The sequence below is a fragment of the Drosophila gunungcola genome (assembly GCF_025200985.1).
Source record: "Drosophila gunungcola strain Sukarami chromosome 3L unlocalized genomic scaffold, Dgunungcola_SK_2 000031F, whole genome shotgun sequence".
Taxonomy (NCBI): domain Eukaryota; kingdom Metazoa; phylum Arthropoda; class Insecta; order Diptera; family Drosophilidae; genus Drosophila; species Drosophila gunungcola.
The window spans coordinates 194,996-218,840 of NW_026453183.1; the positions used below are offsets into that span (position 1 = coordinate 194,996).

General features: G+C 39.5%; 1 protein-coding gene and 1 long non-coding RNA gene across 2 annotated transcripts; both read left to right on the forward strand.

Annotated features, from left to right (window-relative positions):
* The first annotated feature begins 7,775 nt into the window (after positions 1-7,775).
* LOC128260247 (60S ribosomal protein L10) lies at positions 7,776-10,107 on the forward strand. The gene is made up of 5 exons (XM_052993072.1): positions 7,776-7,869; positions 8,009-8,039; positions 8,095-8,400; positions 8,536-8,698; positions 9,856-10,107. Exons 2-5 carry the CDS (start codon positions 8,017-8,019, stop codon positions 10,018-10,020), a joined length of 657 nt encoding a protein of 218 aa, XP_052849032.1. The 5' UTR covers positions 7,776-7,869; positions 8,009-8,016; the 3' UTR covers positions 10,021-10,107.
* Positions 10,108-10,612: 505 nt separating this feature from the next.
* LOC128260252 (uncharacterized) lies at positions 10,613-11,928 on the forward strand. Its single transcript, XR_008268121.1, has 3 exons — positions 10,613-10,713; positions 10,795-10,910; positions 11,439-11,928. It is a non-coding gene; the product is annotated as an uncharacterized LOC128260252 (long non-coding RNA).
* The last annotated feature ends 11,917 nt before the right edge of the window (positions 11,929-23,845 follow it).

Consider the following 23,845-nt stretch of genomic DNA (forward strand, 5'->3'; position numbering starts at 1 on the left):
AATTTCTTCCCAAAAAACAAAACCATTTATTTTGATAACGAAAGATCGTTTAACTCCGAAACAATTAAATCGATACTAATGAATCATTTCAATATCACCATCGCCAACGCCCCGCCTCTACATAGCACCTTTAACGGTCAAGTAGAAAGGTTTCATAGCACCCTGGCAGAAATAGCCAGATGCTTGAAAATAGAGGGCAACTTAAGCGATACGACCGAACTAATTCTTTTGGCAACCAACAAATACAACAATTCTATCCACTCGGTAACCAGCAAAAAACCCATAGAGATTGTTCACTCAAAACCCGCGGATTTCGAAAGCAAAATTAGAAAGAGAATCCAACAGGCTCAAGAAAAATCCCTTGACCAGGTAAACAAAGATAGGACCCAAAAGGGCAATCAAGCTGCTGAAAAAGTTTTCTTAAAGGCAAACAAACGCATAGGAAACAAGCTCTCGCCACTATGTTCGGAAAAAATCATTGAAGCAGACCTGGGGACCACGGTCCAAATTGAGGGGAGGGTGGTCCACAAGGACAATTTACGCTAACCATCCTCGCGAGATTACTGAGTATAGGAAAATTCGTCTTAGTTTTTGCGCTTACGGCTGTTAAGACGAACGCGACAGTAAAACTTAATGACTACACGAACGCAGACTACATCCCGATAGAAGACAACGAAATTGTCATCTGGGAGTCCTACGGATACCTACAGCACTCAACGAACGTGACGACTTATGAAGATTACGCCGACCAGACGGAAACAATGACGAAGACATTTACAGACGATCACAGGACACCAGTCATTATGACAGATCTTACAATTATTCGCAAGTTGGTGACTACCTTAAAAATCCACCATAGAGCCGCTAGGAGTATTAACTTAATCGGGACAGCACTAAAAGTTATTGCCGGCACACCCGACTTTAACGATTGGGAGCAAATAAAAATCAATCAAGAACAATTGTTTTTTTGTTTTTCAAAATTCTGAATTTCTAAATTTTCTCATAAAACTCCCTAGCCCTAAATTAATATGTAAGAAGACAATAGTCTATCCAGTCAGCACCAGAAAAAAATCCTGGACTTTGAAGATGGGAGGAGTATATATCGACCGGGTTGAAGTGTGTTGGAAAGTGCCTCCAGTGACAGGTTGAGGTTGATTCCTGAATTTCGGAAATTCGGTTCCCGACGAGCTTAGGTGCAGCATCCATACGCCCTACGGATGCGTCACAGAATCCATATAACTGTAGGCTGCGTGCTGTCGGCTGCAGGCAAAATAATGGTATTGCGAAAGATTCCAGCGATGTGAGCGATGAAGGAAGCGAAGTCCCAGCTTTATAAATGCCTTAAGGTACAAACTTGCCCCAGTTTGGTTTCATTTGCCACAGCTTCAGTAGTATAATTGTAGCAACTATCGTGATAGTCAAACAGCGATATTGTTGTAGAGAGGATCGTGCGCTTGGTAACAAGGTCGGAGTGGAAAAAAAATCTTGTTCTGATATGTGTTTACAAAGTTATTGATGGTTTCTTGTTCCCTATTAATGTGTTTCGTAATTTTTTGAATCTAATGTTTTTCGTTTTGAAAAATTGTATATAATTCAGAATCTTTTTGCAAAAAATCCAAATTGCTATTTATTTTAGCTTCGTCATCGGTGTCCATATAGCCGAAAATTATTTTTACTATGTTTCCTAACCCCTAAATTATTCCTCTTTTATTCCTTATTTTACCATTGTAAGGGAATAGGGTATTTAGTTTTTGGCAAGCCTGTGCTATTTTCTGATGAAGAGTGGTTTTTATTCCGAGTATTCACGTTCATTTGGTCGATTACTTATGGTTTTGGAAAATCCTCTTGCTGCCAGCTCGTTGAGGTGGACAACATGTTTCAAGATTTTAAACGAGCTTACCACTCTCGCTGCGCCCAGCTTGATTTTCAGTAATGGTTGGTGTTGTGTTTGGGCAGAAGCGTTCTTGGTGAGTTTCGGTACTGACTGACTTTATTTAGAGATCTGCGAGAGAATGAACAAAAGTAACCTTGTCGCCGAATGCCCAGCGCGAAACCTTAAAATCGGTCATTGCAACACGAAGGTCGGCGACACCTTCTGCAGGGAGCTACAAAATATCACCTGCGCCCAGCAAATAGTTTCTGGGGCTATTGCACACTGCTCCACGCCCCTAGGTCACCTGGATCCAGTTACCATTGTGGATCATGGCACCATCATCGTAACCATAACCGACAACCAAGGGCGTGAGCAAAAAATATCCGGAACCTACCTGGTAACCTATTCTGACAAGGTAGACCTCAACGGAACTTGGTTCGTAAATTAATTGGGAAGTTCAATGAGAAAACCTGCTGTGTCGGCCATGGCCATAGTCAACATCACGGCCCACCAGAACGCGCTGAGTCTCCCATTTCTTCACGAGCTGAGTCAGAGCAATCTCCACCACATCGGGACCCTCAGAGAAGAACTTACACTGGGGTCCTTCCTCAGCAACTCCTTTGCCATACTTGCTACCTTCTTTCTGTGTTCCACCATTTGGCTCGGCTATCGCTATCTAAGGACCAGAAGTCACACCAAACCAAGAACTGACAACGATGTGGAACGAGTTCCCGGGTCCCCGGGACGTCGACCACTTGAAGAGGGGAGAAGTTAACACAGGCAGTTCCCAAGAGAAGAAACTGCCGAGTTGCAGACCATATCCGGTGGCCAGCACGCGCAGCGAAGAAACCGCTGACCGCGCGTTCCGGGTGCAAGTGCCCGGAGTCAGACCAGAGTGATCGCCACTGGCAGGGACAAAACGCTGACCCGGCACCTTGGCGACAGCGCTGCAGCCAGGCAAAGGCCCCAAGCTGCAGTTGGATAGGTTCTTTAGTTTAATCAAAAATTGTACTCCAGAGAATTAACTCTGTATAAAATACCTATGCCCTTACGGGCATATGGAAATAAATAAAAATATAAAATAAAATACTTAACGGTTTAATAATTTACACTATAGAGTCAATAGATAAACCAGTAAATTGTTTCCGTAATCAGATAGTCATTGAAGAAGCAGACTTCCCATCTACGAGAACCTTTATTCTATTCAAAGAAAAAACCCGACATATTATTCGATTTTCCCACCGTGAAAATCTTCTAGCAACACTATTAGACATAGTAAAAGCAGATGTCGTTAATGCCATTCATGCGAACTGCCAATTCTTGCTTTTATTCAGCATAAACTAGTCGAGGCATTTCCCTCGACGACATTTGAACATTGCAAATTCCTAGTAACAGATATTCCTGACCAATCAGAACAAAAGGAATTAGTAAGAACATAATAGAGCTTATCGAGCAGCTCAAGAAAACGTTAAACAGATTCTGAGAGACTATTTTTTCCCAAAAATGCTTCGGCTAGTAACAGAGGTAACACTTAATTGTAAAATTTGCACTATGGCAAAGTACAGCCGTCACCCTACAAGGCAAACAGTCGGCCAAACGCCGATACCATTTTTTCCAGGAGAAATTCTCCATATAGACATATTTTCAACAGATGGAAAACTCTTTCTCACATGTATCTAAGTTCGCTATTGTACATCCGATCGCATCCAGAGCTATCGTGGATTCCACAGCACCCTGCTGAAATAGCGCGTTGCCTAAAAATCGAAAAAGGAATGAACGACACTAAGGAGGTTATCTTACTAGCCACAACTAAATACAATAGAACTATCCACTCAGTGACTAATAAAACGCCTATAGAAATAATACTCTATACTCAAATTCAACAAGCCCAGGAAAAAAGCTTAGACCAAATAAACAAAAACAGGACTTACAAAAGTTAATCAGGTCGGCGACAAGGTTTTCTTGAATTCAAATAAACGCCTGGGGAATAAACTATCGCCCCTATGCTCCGAGAAAGTAATTGAAGCAGACCTTGGGACGACAGTTCTTATTATAGGGATGGTGGTCCATAAGGACAATTTAAAATAAAGTTTCTTCCAGACCTAATTTTAAATTTAGATTTTTTTCTTTCCTGCTTTCTTGTTTAAGGTTCACGCTTTGGACTTTTATTCTGACTCTGACCTTTTCGATGACCACTGACTTAAAAATAAATGACTATTCACATTCGGACTACATACCGTTAATGGATAGAGACGTCACAATCTGGGAGGAATTTGGGTATCTCGGACACTCCACTAATATTACTTCATATGAACTTTACGCACTCGAAACAAAGACTACACACAGGACCACATGAGACGAATATTGACTTTGGACGTCGAACGGATTGATTCTTTGGTGGGTACTTTAAGAGTTCGTCATAGGAATGCACGCAGCATTAACATGTTAGGATCAGCCCTAAAGGCAATTGCTGGTAACCCAGACATCGATGACTGGGAACAGGTCAAATTTAAACAGAGTCAATTAATTGAATCACAGACTAGTCGGGTTAAAATAAATTCTAGAGTACAAACTCGTTTAAACAAATTAACCAAAGCAATAAACGCAATTTACAAATCAGACGAAATAGACAAAAGCCACCTTTTCGAAATAATCTTGACCAATAATAGAATTATAATAAATGATCTGGAAAAGTTAATATTCTCAATAACATTGGCAAAAGTAAACTTAATAAACACAGGAATTCTGGATGAAATTGATATCAAAGAAATTAATCACGAAAGGCTCACAAGTTTTAGCATTACCGATCTTTTAGAATTATCCCAGAAAAAGCATTTCAAAATAATGATATAATACACTTCCTTACAAAATACCCCAAAAATAATTTAGTATGTAAGAAAATTTCTAATTACCCGATACAACATAGTAATAGTATTCTAGACTTCGGGAAGGACAACTTAGTCGATGATTGTGGTAGAAAGTCGTTTGCCATCCACCAGTGTGACGCTTCAATTGGAACAACGTTCTGCAAAAAATCTGATTCCTCAACATGCGACCAAGAATTAGTTTCCGAAACCATCTCCAAGTGCGGCACCATTCCAGGCTACCTCAGTCCAATAACAACAATCGACGACGGAATACTAAATTTTAACGATGCTTCTGCGAAATTTCAACACGACGACAGCTCTAAAAACCTTCCTAGTTGCACATATCTGGTAACCTTCGACGACTACGTCATGGTAAACAAGACCCTCTTTAAAAACCACTGTGGCATACTGAAGAAGAAACCTGCAGTATCGATGGTGACCCACGTTAATATCACGGGCCACAAAGAACAACTGAGCCTGCCTTTCATGAGCTGAGCCTGAAAAATCTTCAACACATCGAGCGTCTTAAAGAAGAAATTCTAACGAAGCCACTCTTAACTAGCGGTATTACTTTGGTGATCATTCTGGTGTGCCTCTTCGTCACCTATCAACTCCAACGACGTTGCGTTCGTATCGGCCAGAGCAAGTTGCCACCTGTACAAAAACCTACGCTGAAGAAGTCCGAGGAAGGCCTTAACTTAAAGGCGGGAGGAGTTAGCAAATCTCCAAATTAGCGGTCTATAAGAATGAAATACAAAACCCGATTCGCTGAGTGGTGGGGGAATGCACCGGGCCGGGTCCCACGCTAGTCCCGCTGACCAAGGCGGTAAAGTAATGCAGCGGGCTATGCAGCGGATGCGAAGTACAAGGTAAGCACTCTGCCCATAGCGCTGCCGTTAGTTCTGCTCGTCGCTGCCGACGTCGGGCCTTCTGTCCGGCTTTCTTGGAGAACATTTAAGTTAGTATTAATTAGTTCTTAACAGACTCGAAAGGAATCCAAACGGATTCCCGGATAATTTAAATAACAATAAACGGGAGTGATTCCAGTAAATAAAGATTATACATACACATAAACTTCGGCTTGCACAAGTTTGCTTCCTTTCTTTTTCTTTTGTAAATAAATAAAAAAAATTGTTAAAATTTAATAATAAAATGCAGTGTTTAAAAAACTACAGTCGAAAAAGCAAAAGTCGGAAAATTTTTGCTTTTCACAGCTTTGACTGAGTGAGACTTTTTTAAATGAGCTGTTGCTTCTGCTCCTGAAAAAGCAGAAGTCGCAGTCGAGGAAAATGAAAATATCAAAAAACCACAAATATCAGAAAGCAGCAACAGTCCCTGATTTTCTTTTCATGGCTTGCTGCCTAGCTGCTTATGCTTATGGTTATGAGAGTAAGTCGGAGCTTCGATAATTTTGATTTTTTGTCGCTTTTGTTTTGTTTTAGCAGCGTAAGTCAAAAAAGTAGCAAGCGGCCAGCGACAAGTGGTTGTGAATTATTTTCCTCTTCAGATTTGTATTGTAAAGTGTTTTCCATAGAGTCACACTTATTCTGCTATGGCAGCAAGTGTAGTGTGGAAACAGTTGGAAAACGAATCAGTCGAAGAATTTCACTTTGTTTTGAGCACTCGGAAGAAGAAGAAGTTGACTGTAGACTGTTGGAGTGTCATTTGGAATTTCACTTATTCACAGTCTTCTCATTGTTCCCCCAAGAAATGCCGTAATGTGAATTGGCTATTACGAGTTATTTGTTGACTATAAATCAACGTATTCACCAGAACAACAACGTAAAAATAGTACGCTACCTTTTATACTAGTTGCACAGATCCCATCCAAGCGATACGGCTGGGATTTTTGATGGATGGTGGACTGGTGTTTCCAAAGAGCAACCAACCACCATCCGTCAAAAGTCCCAGCGGCTTAAGGAGAATTTTTGGAAGTTGGTCTTTAACTCTATCAAACTGTTTGAAAATACTATGGATTTTTGAGTGCAACTCTAAAGACTCTGTATTCAAATTGCTGCCTGGGGGAGTGGTTATCTCTCAAGCCCCCCTTCTCTTTCGACCACGCCTCTGGTTCACAGAAAAAAATATGGCCGCCAAGACAATTCCAATTAATTCGCCATAAGACTTTAGAGTTGCACCGTAAAAAAATCGGCTAATAACGTGCGGCTAGGAACGTAAATTCCACCGTCAAGGAATAACCGGAACATTTTTGGCACGGCAAAACTGTACGAACCATCTTTGAAAGAGATGGTGGATGGGGCTCCATTAGCCGATTTTTTTTTAGGTGCAACTTTAAATTCCTCCAATAGACTGTAATAGTTTAAGCATTCACTACGGAAACGTAATTAATCATGATAATAAATTATTCAAATATTAAATGCGACGAAGAAAGAGGTATGCACATAATTTTGTTGTATAAGAGGAAAAATAATTGACAAATTATGCAAAAATAGTTGCTTACATTTTGATGGGCCACAGCTGTATAAATGGTGGATGGGCTATGTGTTTTACGTTTGTCAAAAATCCCAACTGTTTCCCGCAAATGGTCTGTGTGGGAACACGGTATTAAAAAGCTAATAATGAGATAATAGTGTATTTCCACAGAGATCCTTTCCAATTAGTCCGCCGTTAAAATTTGACGGACTTTGACAGACTAATTTATGCAATAGTTAGCCGATGTTTCTCCGGTGCAACCCACTTTCAACGCAGTCCACCCCTGAAAAACCGCTGGGATTTATGAAACAACTGAAACTCCTGTTTCCACAGATTTCAGCTGATCTTAACAGCTGTAGCTCATCAAAACAAAAACAAAGATGGTTGACCTGTTGACTTTGTTTTCGTTTTGACGAGCCACAGCTGTTCAGATCACCTGAAATAGAAAGGTGGATGTGCTCTGCGGAATTTGGAGTTTCACATATGTTGATTATTCCAACCGTTTCTAACGGATGGACTGTGTAGAAAGAGTGCATTACTGTATAATTTGTTGTGTATTATAATTTTATTCTATTCGTTTCTAAGTTGAGGAAAATGTTGACTGGTCCATGTGACAACTGCGCGATGCTTGCGACGAGACCTTTTCTGCTTCCGTTCAATCACGTCTTCCTTTTTACGTACGCTTCGTCAGAAAAGGTATGTGTGCTCTTCAAACTTATTTTTATAATCCATAACTAATTGCCCTTATATGGCATTTTAAATGTTTTTGGTTGTGGAGTTTTTTCCCCTTCAATTTTTAGTCAGTATATAAAAAAATTTGAATTACTATTTCTAGGGGTAAAAATGGGCCGACGTCCAGCAAGATGGTATGTATATGCATGATATAAAATTCGCATCAGCAATAACGCTGAATATTTCCAGCTACCGCTATTGTAAAAATAAGCCTTATCCTAAATCACGGTTTTGTCGGGGTGTTCCGGACCCTAAAATTCGTATATTTGATTTGGGAAGAAAGAAGGCTACTGTTGAAGATTTCCCCCTTTGCGTTCATTTGGTTTCTGACGAATATGAACAACTGAGTAGTGAAGCTTTGGAAGCTGGACGCATTTGTTGCAACAAGTATTTGGTAAAATACTGCGGAAAGGATCAGTTCCACATCAGAATGCGTCTACACCCATTCCATGTCATTCGTATTAACAAAATGTTGTCGTGCGCTGGAGCTGATAGGTAAATTATGATGTAGACATTATTATTGAGGTTATTTATATTTCTTACTGCCGTATATATTTGTGACCTTAAAAATGTCAAATTTGTTTTAGATAAGACTTATATGCTTATAAATGATTTAATTCCTTCTTTAAGACTCCAGACCGGAATGAGAGGTGCGTTTGGAAAGCCGCAGGGTACGGTGGCCCGAGTTCGTATTGGACAACCCATAATGTCTGTCCGCTCAAGCGATCGTTACAAGGCTCAAGTTATTGAAGCGTTGCGTCGTGCTAAGTTTAAGTTCCCTGGACGTCAGAAGGTAAGTACACAGTCAGTCAGAAGTTTGCAACGCAGAAGGTATTTCCTGCCTTATAAAGTATATATATTATTGATCAGCAACACTAGGTCGACCTAGCCATGTTCGTCCGTCCGTTTTTACGAAAATTAGTCTCAGTTTTAAAGATATATATTTGTATATATAAAGTTTCATTCAGAACTTTTCCAAAAGTTATCTTTCATGGAATAACATAATTAAAACAAAATTGAACTTGCTGTTTAATAATGGTTTATTGTTTTATGGGAAAATGATATCGTAAAGCTGCCATAGGAACGATCGAAGAACTGAGTTGAAAGTCATCATAGCTTCAAAGTTTTTAAACATATACTCGTATAAATCGAAATTCCCATGCGAACAAAAGAAAAAATATATATGAAACAAATTATTAGCCCTGTTCCAGTTTTCACTTCGGATTCACACTTCGATACATTGTTATGGTTTATTATAAAATCGGATCACGATGTGTAACATAGCTGCCATGGTAACGATCGAATAATAAAGCGGAAAATAAACATATCTTCACTGTTAAGAATATAGGCATAAAAATCGTAATATTGTTTTATAAAATATTAAATCTTTGGAATAGGTGCAAGGGTATATAAATCTGGTTTGCCGAAGTTTGCTTGCTTTCTTGTTTTTTGTTTTTGTTACTTTTTTTTATGGCCTTTTCAACTTCAACCTTTAAATAATACGCCTTTACAGACCTGCTCTAAATACTTTACCACTGACTTTTTTTGTTCGATAAAAGTCATCTGTTTTCTTTCAGTAGAATGTGCCTAACAACAAGCAACCCCTTTTATTGTTTAAAAATTTGGAATGCACATACAAAAAACAACGAATAAAATAAATATTATCGACTCGTAAATTATTTTTTTAGCTAAGATTTTTCGAGATAAACGCAGTTGAAATAATCGTGCGCTTTCTTCGTCATGAAAATGAGTTTTCCGTTTTGTGCTCATATCATCAAATTTAAGTATAGGAGTTTACTCCTTGTTGACTAAACTTAGTGAAATTATAATATTAAAGCTTAAATATTATATTATTAAATATTGATCATTATTGTTTGCGCTTGCTTATTCATTTTGTAACTATTAATTTGTTTGCTTATTAATAATTAATATTATATGTTGTATTTATAGATCTACGTCTCCAAGAAATGGGGATTTACCAAGTACGAACGGGAGCGCTATGAGGAACTTCGTGATGACAACCGCCTAGAGCCCGATGGTTGCAATGTAAAATACCGCCCCGAGCATGGCCCAATTGCGGCTTGGGAAAAAGCTCAGCGTGATGTTTATGCTTAATTAAATTGCAACTGAAATGTCGCATAAACAAGTATAAACTATGTAAATCGGAAACAATATAAATAAATATTATTTTCTGAGCACATATTTGAATGATTTCTTTCTTACGGTACACAGATGTTCTTAAAGTTTCCCATTAAATAGCGAACGCCAGAAGCTAAATGAAAAATGATTGTCTTGTGTTCACACTAGACCTCTCGTTTTTCTCAAAGTCGAAGGCCATTTTTAAATCCAAAAAACGACTTTCATCTTCAAATCAAACCACTTTGGTCACTTTTTGTTTTTTAAAGATTGAAATTGACCTTATAGACAGTGCTCTAATACTTTAATACCATTTTAGAATTTTTAGATATCAGCTTTTAATCGGCTTGAATCACGTAAGCAGCTACTTTAGTACTTTCTTTATTAAAAAAATTGTAAAAAATGGCCTGATTTATCATGGGTTAAACCCTTAAGTTTATCATCTGTTCGCCCAAAGGTTATCGGTCATCAATCGCAGTAATAGAGCGTTACAAAGATTGTTTTATTAATATAGATCAGCGATCGGCACGTCCCTATCTAATGAGCATAGGATAGTATTTTGGCGGCTGAGCAGCAGCATAGCTCCGGCAGAGCACACACATCGACAAGTTTTACCATCCAAGTCGGCAATGAACACCTTCTAGAATGAGTTATTTCGCGGTTACTTTGCAAGTAAAAAAACTTCCACTTCAAAGAAAATTTCCAAATTAATCCTAGATGGTGGAACTAACGTTTCTAAACCCACTTTTTTAGCCGATGTTTTTTCCGTGCAACACAAAACTCTTGGCGCGAAACAAAAATAATTAGATGTCGGCCAACTTATTTCTGTGAACCAGAGACGTTTTCGGAAGAGTAGTGGTGGTTTGGAGGTTAGTGGTTGGTGGAGACCCAGCAGCATTTTGTATACATAGTAGATGTAAGTCATTTAAACATTCAGATAACATAAGCCAATATTTCAAAGCAATTAAAAAACAAGAGCAGGGAAAAGTAGTTTTAAACAGCTTAAGGAGGAAAGAGAAGAGCTGATAACACTGGCTCACAAATTTAAATTGAATAAATCCTTCAGAGATTTTCCGGTGCAGATTGTCCCTCATAATTTTTTGTATGTCTGCATTTTTTTTAAGTGTAAATAACGTTTTTCACCTGCTCTTATGCCAATTTTATTTTTTTTTTCTCCAGTTCTACCTAATTGATTTCGGTCATTATTTATTATTGCACTAGATATAGAAGATTCTTTAACGTTCCCATATATGTTATAAGGAAAGGCTTCCTAATAAACATAGATGCTAGAGCTCGACAAAGTTTGAATAAATTGCTAGAACTGAAGACAACATACATATGTATATTAATTCTAAAATATACATGTCTGAAAACCGAAAATAATTTTATTACTGTAGGAATGGGTCTGGCATCTCACCACGAAGAAGGCAGCAGAAGACAAAAGGAGATTGAGTGAGACGAGTGGAGAGAGGAGTGAAAAACGAGGAACACAAAGACGAAGACGAGAGGAACACAAAGCAAAAATATTTAATAACGCTGTTTAAATATGATTTGTTTATTTTAAATACCCGAAATTCAGCACTCTGACGAATTATCGCATTAATAATCAAAATTTAACTATCAATTACAATAATCTCAAAGATCAAAAAGAGAAAAGAGATTTTACGGGTACTTTTTTTTTACATTTGGACGTTAATGCACTACGATCAGTACAATCAAGTGGCCCCGACGATACCAAGCAAAGCTTGTTACGCGCGAAGCCATCTTCCTATCGGGGCGTCAAAACGAGATCGCGAGTAAAAGAACAGACAGACCAATTTTAAATAAATACCAAACTAAAAAACTAATACTACTACTACTAATACTTTAATAATACTAATTACGTGTTAAGTTAGATAAGATTAATGCTTTTCAGTAGGAGAAATAATATGATAGGGTTTATTATTGTCATTACATAGTAATCTTAATGGTTTATGCATATCATAGTTTAATCTATAATGTTTCAAAATAAGAGGAAAATAATTTCTAGTGATACGAATAGGCACTGAGAAATGTAGGCGGCCCAGTAGTTCGGTACTCTCCACATCCCCCTAAATAAGTTTACAAATAAAAGTAATACCAAGTATTGTTCTACGGTTGGATAAAAATAATAAGGAGAAGTCTACTAGAGTAAGATGGTAAGATAAAAAAAAATATTAAAAAGTTTTAATGCACAGATTCTATTCGGTCTATATGCACACCATATTGGGGACTCCAAACTGGTGAGCAGTACTCCACGATTGGACGAAATAATGAAATAAATAAAGTCTTTGTGACATACGGATCATAAAATTCAGTTGAACACTTTTTTATAAATCCAAGCACTAATCTGACTGTATTCACCATGGATAAAATATGGTCAGAAAACTTAAGTTTTGGGTCCAGAAGGACGCTAAGGTCATCAATTTGTGTAATTTTAGACAACTCACAACCACATAATGTAAACGTGCCATACTGTGTGTCGGCCCGATAGAATGCCATTATTTTGCATTTATCGCTATTTAAGTTCAAAAGAATTTCACAACACCATGTTTGAAATGCGTCAATAACCGTTTGTAAGTCTGAACTGTGGTTAATATTGCAATGTTGCAGACATAACTTAACGTCATCTGCGCCCATAAGGTCGCGCGACTTTGTCAAGACTAAAGGCAGACTGCCGCTACTACTCTTAGCAAAAGCTTATGATTTGCCTAAGTTTTCCAGGCAAATCTCTTATCAACATTTGGCCCGCTGCTGTTCCCAACCTTTGTGCATTATTGGTGCACACATTTATTGTCTAAAATTAGTCAAAAAATCATTGGTAGACAAAAATAATATACTTTTCTTATTTTAAAGGCAGTGATGGAAACTGTCCAGCAGAAGTGTTGAACAACTCGTGTGAATCAGCTGCTTGGCATCAGTGTTGCAAAATTTTCACATGTAGTGTTCGGTCCAAAGTTGCCAAACACGATGAAAAAGGTCCCCACCCACAAAAACTTAGATAATTTACCCTTCTTACCATTTAAAAACAAACCGAAAAGCGCTTGCTAAAAATAAGCCCCAAGAAAATAATTCTTTTTTTTCCTTGCTTTGTTTCTATCAAATCTTTCGGTAACGAGAACAGAGGCGGCGAATGTGAAAAGCTCCATTTGGTTAGAATCGAAGCGATTCTGAGGTGCCATCACAAAATAATTTTTAAAAAGTCAAATATGTTACTAATAAACAAATCTGTTATGCAACAATGTTCTTAAAATATCAAAGAATAAGGTAAAAACATAATTTGCACTTTAAGTTCTCGCATTTTAAAAGAATTAATTTTCTTGGCGAAAAGTTTCCGTGAGATTTTTACGGAAGTTAACAGAGAATTAACAGAGGGAATTTAGATTCCGTGTGAATCTTTCGGAAGTGAAAACTGGAACAGGTCTGGGAAATTCGAATCCGTGTGAATCTTACGAAGGTGAAAACTGGAACAGGCCTGTAATCGATCTACAAAGATGTTGCAAATGGGGGGTAATAACGTTTTCGAAAAACTTGGGTGTAGCGGACAACTTGGAGATACCTCTATAATTGCTAGTATTTGATTTATTTTCCCTTTCATGAAGGGGAATAAAATATGATTCCTTCCAAAAAGGTGGGAAGTCAGTAGTATTTACAGATAGGGTAATCAATTTGTGGAGTGGTCTGCACAGGGCCTCTGCGCAGTATCTAAGCATACAGCTAGGAACACCGTCAGGACTCAGTGAGTAGACTGGCCTTACCCTTTGCAGTTCTAAAAGAAGGGAGGTTTCACTCAAACTCGGAAAAAAGATTAAGTTAGACTGCGCCATTCCTTCTGAATATGACTGATTAGGACAGGACGCAGCTGAAAATGTCAGTGTTTCATAGTAGAATTCTCAAATTCTCGAATTTATGTTTAGTGTTAACAAAATTAAAGGAAATAACAAAATTATAATAATGTTGGATCTTGGAAAAGTCAATAAAGTCATGCTGCGCTAAAGAAGTAAGATATTAGTTTTTTCATCTGTGGACCAAGTCGCATTCGGAATATTAAAATCACTTAGAACTATTAACTGATCTCTATCTGACAGTTCTTTAAAAATGGACTGTATAACGGAAAGGTGGTTCGCATTAATCGGAAACTCAGATGCTGGCGGAATGTTTGAACAAGTCATATATATAAAGCTAGAATTTCAATGCCATTTATTTCATTAAAAGATAATAAAGTGAGGTTTGAGTCAACAGCAATCAAGACTCCTTCTAATCGTCTGAAAGGACGGTCAGGCCTATAAATTGTGTACTTACCCGCGGAAACTTCGGAGCTAAAAATCTCCGGTTTTACAGAGGTTTCTGTAAACAATATAACGTCGGATGAAAAGGAAAAACAGCAGAATACAATTTAGTCAGCTTATTAAGTAGGCGAGCAGAAAAGGGAGCTGAAGAAGAAGATGGCACACTAGTCGGGACTCGACTGGGTAGACTGACTCCCACAGACGAACTGAATTTGACTGCTTGAACTTATGATCATTTGGTATAGTGCAACTATTTGGCCAAGGATCCTCAAACTTAAAACAGTATGACAGATTTTTTATTTATTTTATATTTGAAAAAGGAATGCAGTTTCTCCCGTGTAGCTATGCAAAAGTGGCTGACTGTTCTGCTACCACAAGATGTAGTGCCGGTGTTCTCGCGATGGCGTACTCCGCTTAATCGGACACCTTTCAAAATGCACAGCATATCCTAAGTCGATATAGCGGCTATAGCTTGGCTTATCTATAGCCTTCACCCAGACCGGTACGGCTAAATGCAAGCTAGCCCTCGTGACGCTTGTACGCAGTAGTCTACTCGCCTGTTTCGGTCCTCGGTGGTTCAACATGCTGCGCGAGAGGGCTCGGTTGGCTGAGGCGGTTTTCGCGCTGGCGTACTCCATGTGCTCCCGGAAGCAGAGCCCTGTGTCTGTCATCTCGCCGAGGTACTTAATTGCCTTAGCTAGAAGGACGAATTCTTCATGCTGCTGCACGGGACAGCCTCGGATTTCTGGGGCTAACTCAAGCCCGTCTGTGTGCGGATGAGTTCGATGCTCTGGTTGCACACGTCCTCGGCTAGGCGGAACTCCTTTTCCACCACGTCTACAGCGATGTCGTCAGCGAAAACAACCACTTCGGCCCATCGTAAATCGCGTTCCAAATTAGGGGCGCTAGAACGGACCCTTGCGGAACTCCTCGGTGATTTATTTATTTATTTATTCGCCAATGGATAAATCCTTATCTGGCTATCAGCTAACTTAAAATTAATTAAAAAATATTCCCTAACTAATTGCCTAAACACATCCTTCTTGGATCCCCAAACCAATCGAATACTTAGTGGCAAAGAGTTAAAAAGTCTTAAAGTTCTTAAGATTTGCACATTACGCGCCTAGTTAGTCCTCGCAGCACTTTCAAAAAATGGGGTGATGGTACGGAGACTCCTGGCAGGGATATTGAATTTAATTGAGCTTAATATGAATGGACTTTCTATATTACCAATTATAACATCATTGATAAAGAGCAAGCTCGCTATCGAACGGCGATCTTCTAGACTGCAGGTATGCAGTAGGCAACATTGGCTAGAGTAAGCTGGCAAAGGTTCCGAAAAGTTTAACGGCTGAAGTGCAAATTTTAGGTACTTTTTCTGCAGCCTCTCAATTCTATTGATATGAACAACACTTGACGAGTTTCAAAAAAAGGAAGCATATTCCACTTTTGAACGCACAAATGCTGAGAACACTGTCAGTCGTGAGTATGGGTCCTTAAAAAGTATAGTGTTTCTTTTGACAAATCCGAAGATTGCATATGCCTTCGGCAGAACATGGTTGATATGGTTAATAAACAAAAATTTACTGTCGAAGAGGACCCCAAGATCCATAATCTCAGTAAGTGCAGAGAGTGAATGGTTATTGATAACATATGTAGAACGATGATTTAAGATACATTTACTATAGCGAACAACATAACATTTATTTAGGTTGAGAGGTAAATTGTTCTGAATACACCATAAACTGATTTCGTTCAAGTCCGATTGTAGCAAATAACTGTCATTTAAGGAATTCACTGGCATGTATATTTTAAGGTAATCCGCATTAAGAAGATACTTGGCAGATTGAATGCAGAAACAAATATCATTAATGAAAATAATGAAAAGCAAAGAACCAAGAGAACTGCCTTGAGGAAGACCATAGGTTGCTTCAAAAAGGTTAGAAACAAACCCGCTGACTTCAACATGATAAGATCGGTCTGCCAAATAAGAAGAGATCCAATTTAGAATGGAGCCGTGAATACCAAGATTAAAAAGTTTTGCTTGCAAGGCAGAGTGAGAAACCTTATCAAAAGCCTTGGCGAAATCAGTATAAACTGTGTCCACTTGGGAATGTAACTCAAAGGCTTGTATGCGAAAATAGCTAAATTCGAGGTAGTAGCATGAACCCGTGCTGATTATGGTCAATATAAGTACGTATCAGAAAGGATAATTTTTTAACTACAATTCTCTCGAATAGCTTTGCAATATTGCTTATTTTAGCAATTGGCCTGTAATTAGAAACCTCAGACTTGCTTCCGCCTTTATGAACCTGTTGGTTTTTGGCAATTTTCCATCTAGAAATAAATTTACCCTGAAGTAGCGAAGACGAGAAGATCATCTTAAGGGGTTGAAGAAGACTGTGATAAAGTTTTTTAAGAAAAAATGAAGAAACTCCATCAACGTCAGGCTTAATGGAGTCGTCAAATTGCGAAATAGCTTTAGAAATGTCCTCATCATTAATTTAATTAATTAATAGCTGGTCATTCCAGTCACAAGCAGGCTCAAAATTGGCCGAAAAAAAGGAAGCAAATAAGTTTGGAATATTTGTCCCAGAATTAGCGGTAGTATTGTTATATGACACAGTTGACGGTATGGAAGAGTAAGATTTCTTTGAATTAATAAAACGCCAGAACACATTTGGATTTGACTTTAATCTATTTTCAATGTCGGAAATGTATTAATTATATAGAAATTTATTAAGAAACTTAAATTCCCGCTTATGTTGTCTATATCTATCAATGGATTACCCCATCTAATGAACCGTTTGTAGAACTTATTTCTTAGATTTTTATATTTCTGGAGACCTTTTGTATACCAAGGAAGCCTATAGGAACCCCGTACCTTGGTTGAACAAGTGCTGTCAAGAATATTTTTTAAAGCGACAAGAAAGTTATTGTAATTGGTCTCAATGCAAGCATTTGATAGCAAGGAAACCCACTTACGGCAACCAAGCTGGCATGATCAAAATTATACATAGGAATAAAATTAACAACTGGTAAGAAATTATAAAATTCAATATTAAAGCATAAGGGCTTATGATGAACATCACAACTAGAAATACTAAATTCAGCAAGGCTTACCGAGGAATGAACAATAGAATTGATCAATATTAAATCTAGTAGCCTATGCAAATCATTAAAGATATAATTTCTCTGGGTGAGGCCCATACTATAACAATCATCGATAACAACAATTTCATGTGGCTGGTGTACATTGCCAGGCACCATAGCATGGGATTGCGGATCACATGACCATACAACAGATCCCAAATTAAAATCTCCCGTCACAACAAGACCAACAGAGTCATCTATGCTGGCATGTAGGCTGGCAATGTTATTCATATGCGCCTGATAAAGCGTAAAGTCACTTCCAGGGGGAATATAAGAAGCAACTATTACAGTCTTCCCAGACAATCCAGATACCTCAACAGCCAACTGGTCCAGAAGAGAGTCCTCGTACGGCGGACAGCCACGTTGACGCCTCCACCTCTCTCGCACTTCATTCTGCTGAAGTCTCTTTCCTTGCGATAGACATGGAATAAATTAGTTTCGAAGAACTCATTGGAGTTGAAGTTGGGGTTGAGCCAGGTTTCAACCAATATTATTATGTCATAACCACTGTAGGAAGTGCTCATGAAGACGGACTGAGTTTAAGATCTCATTCCAGATATGTTTTGAAAATAAATTTTAAGGCAATTAGTTCCAATTCTTTTGACTGACGAATTCTCAGAAACTGTTGCCATAGTTTCATAACGGAAGTCATGAAATGGTATATTTAAAGCCATTCAGAGCCGTACGCAATATTCCAGTCCGGATACGCATTGGTAGTGGAAGATTATCATTACGAAGGTTATAGTTGCAATCCATTCGCACAATCGTAGAAGACCAACTTGCAGGTACATCCATAGTCGGTGAGTGCCGTTGGGAGCGCATTGCAGAAAGCTCATCATCAAAGAGAGGCAACAAAAGAGAAACTTGTGGAGAGAGCAAGCGTCCGTAAAAATGTAAGATTTTAAAATCCCCCGTTGGGAACCATGAGGAAGTGAGCGGAACTCCAAAAACACCAGTAAGCCATCCAAACTTCGGCCGAAGCGCCGATGCAGCGGGAGGTGAAGGGAGCGCAACTCGGAAGAGAGCGCTGTATAGAAGCGGACTCTTTTCAAGTAAGGAGCTGCATAAAGTCATCCGATTTTGTTGTTGGTGCAAATATGGGTGCGAAGAGAGTGATAATTCAACGCAATCATTCAGCCATCCACGAGTAAAGCGAAGCAGCGAGGCAGCAGGAGATGGATAGAGCGCCAATATGAGGAGTGCGCTACTATCATATGCATTGGGTACATCAGAAAAAACAGCCGTCAAGAGCGACAGAGTGTATGAAGCTGCATGATGATGAGAGAGCGAAACTCCGAAGAGAGCGCAGTATTGTTGTTGATGCGAAAACAGCTGCGGCTGCGCGCCTTGATTCGAAAGATCGATGTAGAGGGCGAGCGGCCTAAGCACCAGCTTATGCATTTGTTGTTGGTGATGAAGTTGAGAACTGCAGTTATAAATGATGCACGAAAGTGAACCAATAATGACGTCAGAGCCAGTGACGTCGATTACTGGGGGTTTTTTGATGGAAGCTTGGCAGGGGTAGATGGACGCAATGGTTCACCACCCAATGTGTCCACCACGGTTGACTCCAAGTGCTCTCTCTCCCTGTGGATGAATCGGCTCACCTTTACTGATTGTGGCCAGAAATCACCGCTGAAGACAGTCTGATAATACTGCTCCGGGACTCCAAGCTTAAAATTAATGAACTTCAGTGTGCTAAGATCTACCTCTTTTTTGTAAAATAGCATGATATGCTGTCATAACTTACTTTTAACTTGTCAGAAACAAACTTGCACAGCGCCTCTGGCTTTGTGTTTACAGCGAATTTGCCAATATGCAAAAATCTTTTGCTGGGCAATACTGCAAGTTGATCACAAGCACCAAAAGAAATAGCAACAACTACAGCAACGGCAGCAAAATTAACAACAAAGACAGAAACGGCTCTTATCGCGAAACCGACTGCGTTGACCGCAGCGCCAAATACATCGGCAACAAAAACTCAGACAGCTAAACAAAACCAAAACAATATTCAACAATCGGGCCTGGCCATACAACCCGGCATGGATCGCTACATCCAAATTAAGCGTAAGCTTAGCCCGCAGAACACGGGGGTTGGTAACAACAGATTTGCCCTCGTAGCTGAAATTAAACCAGAACTGGGTCAGGAGATCCAACCGAAACCTAAGCCCCCACCAATTTACATTAGGGAGAGAAGCTCGAACGCCCTGGTCAACCAAATTGTTGCGCCGGTCGGGGACGGAAATTTTCATGTTGTTCCGCTTACTAAAGGGAATATTCATAATATCCAAATTTGAAGAACCTTTCCGAGTTGTGTCCAAATACCTTTAGGAAGCGAAGAATAACTACTACACGTACCAACTAAAAAGCAGCATGGGTTTGCAAGTTGTATTAAAAGGAATCGAGCCCGATGTAACCCCTAATTAAGTTACCTCAAAGTAAACGGTTTTACTGCAAAGAACGTTAGTAACATCATTAACAAGAACAAAAAGCCGCAACCACAATTCAAAGTAGAGCTTGAGCCAGATAGCAGAGTCTTGAAGAAAAATGAAGTGCAACCTATCTACAACCTGCAATACCTATTGCACCGAAGAATTACGGTGGAAGAGCCACATAGAAGGAACGGCCCAGTGCAATGCACAAACTGTCAGGAGTATGGACACACCAGGACATACTGCACACTCCGATCAGTCTGTTTACTTTGTGGAGACATTCACTTTTCCGCAAACTGACCTGCCAACAAGGAAGACCCCCAAAAGAAGAAATGTGGAAACTACAGAGGAAATCACACGGCTAACTACAGGGAATGCGAAGAGTGACAAGCACGCATCATCAAAATCCTCAAAACGTGTACACTTACTCAAAAACGACGCCGCAAGTTTTTTTCGGCACGGCTGCAAGATCTTTATTTGGTCAGCTTAATACCCAGAAAAGCTTCTCATTTATGTCCTTCATGAAAACGACAATGCAAAAACTGGTTCAAAACCAGAACATGGTGTTACAGTTGGTTGCAGCTTAGCAGTCCAAATAATTGATGGCAAATCTACGAATAACCATGTGGAACGCCAATGGCGTTTCGCGGCACAAACTTGAGATAACACAGTTCCTGAATGTAAATCATATCGACATTATGCGACTGGTAGAGACGCACATTACAAGCAAATACAACTTCAAAGCCTTCTACCATATAGATCATCCAGATGGTAAAGCCCACGCCGAAACCGGCATCCTAATAGGGAACGCATCACCATTTTCACCAAAGGTTTGCAACAAACTACTTGCAGGCCACGTCTATCATAGTCCAGCCAGGTAACGGAAACCTTTTTATAGCCTCCGAATTCTGCCAGCCTCGCTTTACAATCTCTGAAGGACAATTCATGGATTTTAACAACTTTCTTGGAGACCGCTTCATAGCTGCAGGAGACTATAATGCTACACAAAAGCTCTGGGGATCAAGACTCGTGACTCCCAAAGGATGGCAATTGTATAATTCAATTATCAAACTGAGCAACAAATTGGACTATGTTTCCCCTGGTAGCCCCACCTATTGGCCAGCAGACCCCAGAAAAGTCCCTGACTTAATAGATTTTGCGGTGACAAAAAACTTCCACGCAACTTAATAAGCGCCCAAGCGCTTTCGGACCTTTGAGTCAGAGCTTATAACTCTTCTTCAAAGCCCAAAAACCACAGACCACCCCCACAGGCTGACATCGCACTAAACCAACTGGTTAAAATATAAAAAGTATGTAAGTTTTCACATTGAACTATCCCCTCAGCTCAACATCGAAGAAGGACATCGACTTCTCTACCGATTCTCTTGAAGATATATTTCACTATTTCAACACCAAAAGGGAAGGACGTGCATCTACAAATTGAACAAATTGTACTGGAAAAGAAGCGACTTGCTTAGTAAACCAACAAATCGCCATCCTCAAAACAACGTCTTAAGGAAGCCACAAGCACTCTAAACCGAGCCCTGAAGAAAGACCAACGAATATAAAATATCCTCTGTGGAGGGCTCTCCCAAACCTGAGCTCTCCAGTCGAAACAGTCACTCCCGGCGTTCACCTAGACAGACGACTAACCTGAAGACACATCGAATGCAAGAAACTACATTTAAAACTAAAAGCCAGCAGCTTTTTCTGGATCTTAAACGCTCGATCGCCCCTGCGTCTAGACTACAAGGTCCTGCTTTGCGATTCCACTCTCAAGCCCATCTGGACATATGGCTCCCAGTTATAGGGGAACGCGAGCGGCAGCGATATAGACATCATACAACGCGCACAATCAAAAATCCTGAGAACTGTCACTGGGGCACCATGGTATTTTTGCAAACCAAAACATCCAAAGGGACCTTGGCATTCTTGTAGTAAATGAAATGGCAAACAAAAAGCGATCTACAATAAAAAACTCTCTGTCCACCCAAATCATCTCACAAGAGGCTTGACTCGGGTTTCCAGCAGAAACCGCCTACAACGCAACGACCTCCCAGCCCAGCAATAATTATCAGGGCCCCATAACTCAGTCATACGACTGTTAGTTAGGTTATTACCATAAGATTTGATATACTTATTGTTAGTATCCGAAAGGCAAAAATTCAATAAATAAATAGCAAAGCAATTAAAAAAAAAAAATTATCCCAAGGTGGTAGGGGGGCTCTTTAAAGCCAGAGCCTCCAGGAAGCAACACCATCACGCCAAGTTAAAAGCGTTCTTTATGCCCAGCGTCGCTATCCATCTCCTTGGAAATGTATCTTCACTTATTCTACTTCCAAAAACCCTGGCGAATAGTTCTGTGAGAAGAGTTAGAGCCCTGTTCGGGACAAAGTCTGGCCCGGGGCATTGTCGGCTTTCACTTTTGCGGCGATCGTTCTAATTTTATCCACTGTGACATCTTCGAAGCCTTCGGAAGAGGTGCGACTATAGGCAGATTGTTCATCCCTGGGAACAGTTGTACTCCTGAGCTTCTCCGTAGCTATAGGGGCCCTGTGACAACTTCTGGAGTGTTTTTTTACCACTACCCTGCAGGTGCCGCCCTTCATCAGATAGCTGGGCCCGCAGCGACGAAGATAGAGCCGAAACTTTTGCTTCACATCTTTTAGCAGAACTCAATATTGGTCCATTTGTTTTACCACGAGCCGAATCTGAATCTAATTCCATACCAACACTGTTTCGGCCAAAGAAGATCGCCAAGTCATTGAGGACTGAAACCGGGCAGTTACCTTATAACCCCAATGTTAATTGAACTTCAAAACACTGCTATCGAGGTTATTTGTAAACTTTTCAATGGGATAATACCGAAAAGGAAAAGACCACACAATTCCGTCATCCTTCAGACCAATTCTTTTATTATCGTATCTGTCTTAAATTGTTGGGAAAATCCCTTATAACACGCACAATTTCATCCCGGTACATCAATTTGGCTTCCGTCCAAGCCAAGGAACAATCGAACAAGTTAACAGAATAACATTAGATGTATCCTCGATGTATCTCAAGCCTTCGATCGAGTCTGGCTCGATGGCCTCATGTACAAAATCAAAACAAACTTGCCTACATACACTCATCGACTACATTATCGAATGTGGAGTCCCGCAAGGAAACGCACTTGGACCTACCTGTTCGTCCTATCACTAACCATTCAACATATAGACTGGTCATTTCATACAACGAATTCGGACACAACAAAATTGAAAGGGGGCTTCCCTGGGCTCACAGCAGCAGGCCCCGGCACTTAGTGTGCATTCGGGTTTTTTGCTCGCGCACTTATTGCTCGAGTTCAGCCGTTCAGTCGCAAAGATTCGCATTTTGAAGAAGGTTGCCCTGCGCTTGAATTGGTCTTTGTATGTGTGCGTGATCATGCATTCTCATACACGGAGCATGTGTGCGTTTATTTCATTTCGGCGCATCAAGAATATTTTGTCATTTGCTACTTTTTAAACTTAATACCCTAAGAATATGGGCGTATTTACTATTGGGTTATGATTAAAATATGAATATTATATGTTATAATATATTTTATAATATTTCAGCACACATATTATTTTTGTTTAATATTTACAAATATTCATGTATTCGAATTAATAGAAATCAGTCCACTAGATGGGAACAGGGCATATCGCAGTCGTGTCACTTAAAACACCGAAACTAAATCAGCTCTTGTCGATGTTTTGCGAGCGGTTTGTGCCTGCATACCCTACCGACGATTGCTTTTAAGGGGAGCGGGCTTTTTGGACACTTGTTTTAAATTTTAAGTTTTGTGATCTTTGGTTGATTTATTTTTTAATGATTCGCAGTGTAATTTTAATTGTCTTTAAACAAGTAATAAATAATAAAGTACTTTATATA

Bases quoted from the DNA above. Each gene is read 5' to 3' on its own strand.
- LOC128260247 (XM_052993072.1), top strand. From the start codon at position 8,017: ATGGGCCGACGTCCAGCAAGATG. The intron at 8,040-8,094 runs GTATGTATATGC...GAATATTTCCAG, and splicing joins GGCCGACGTCCAGCAAGATG to CTACCGCTATTGTAAAAATA. The intron at 8,699-9,855 runs GTAAGTACACAG...TTGTATTTATAG, and splicing joins AGTTCCCTGGACGTCAGAAG to ATCTACGTCTCCAAGAAATG.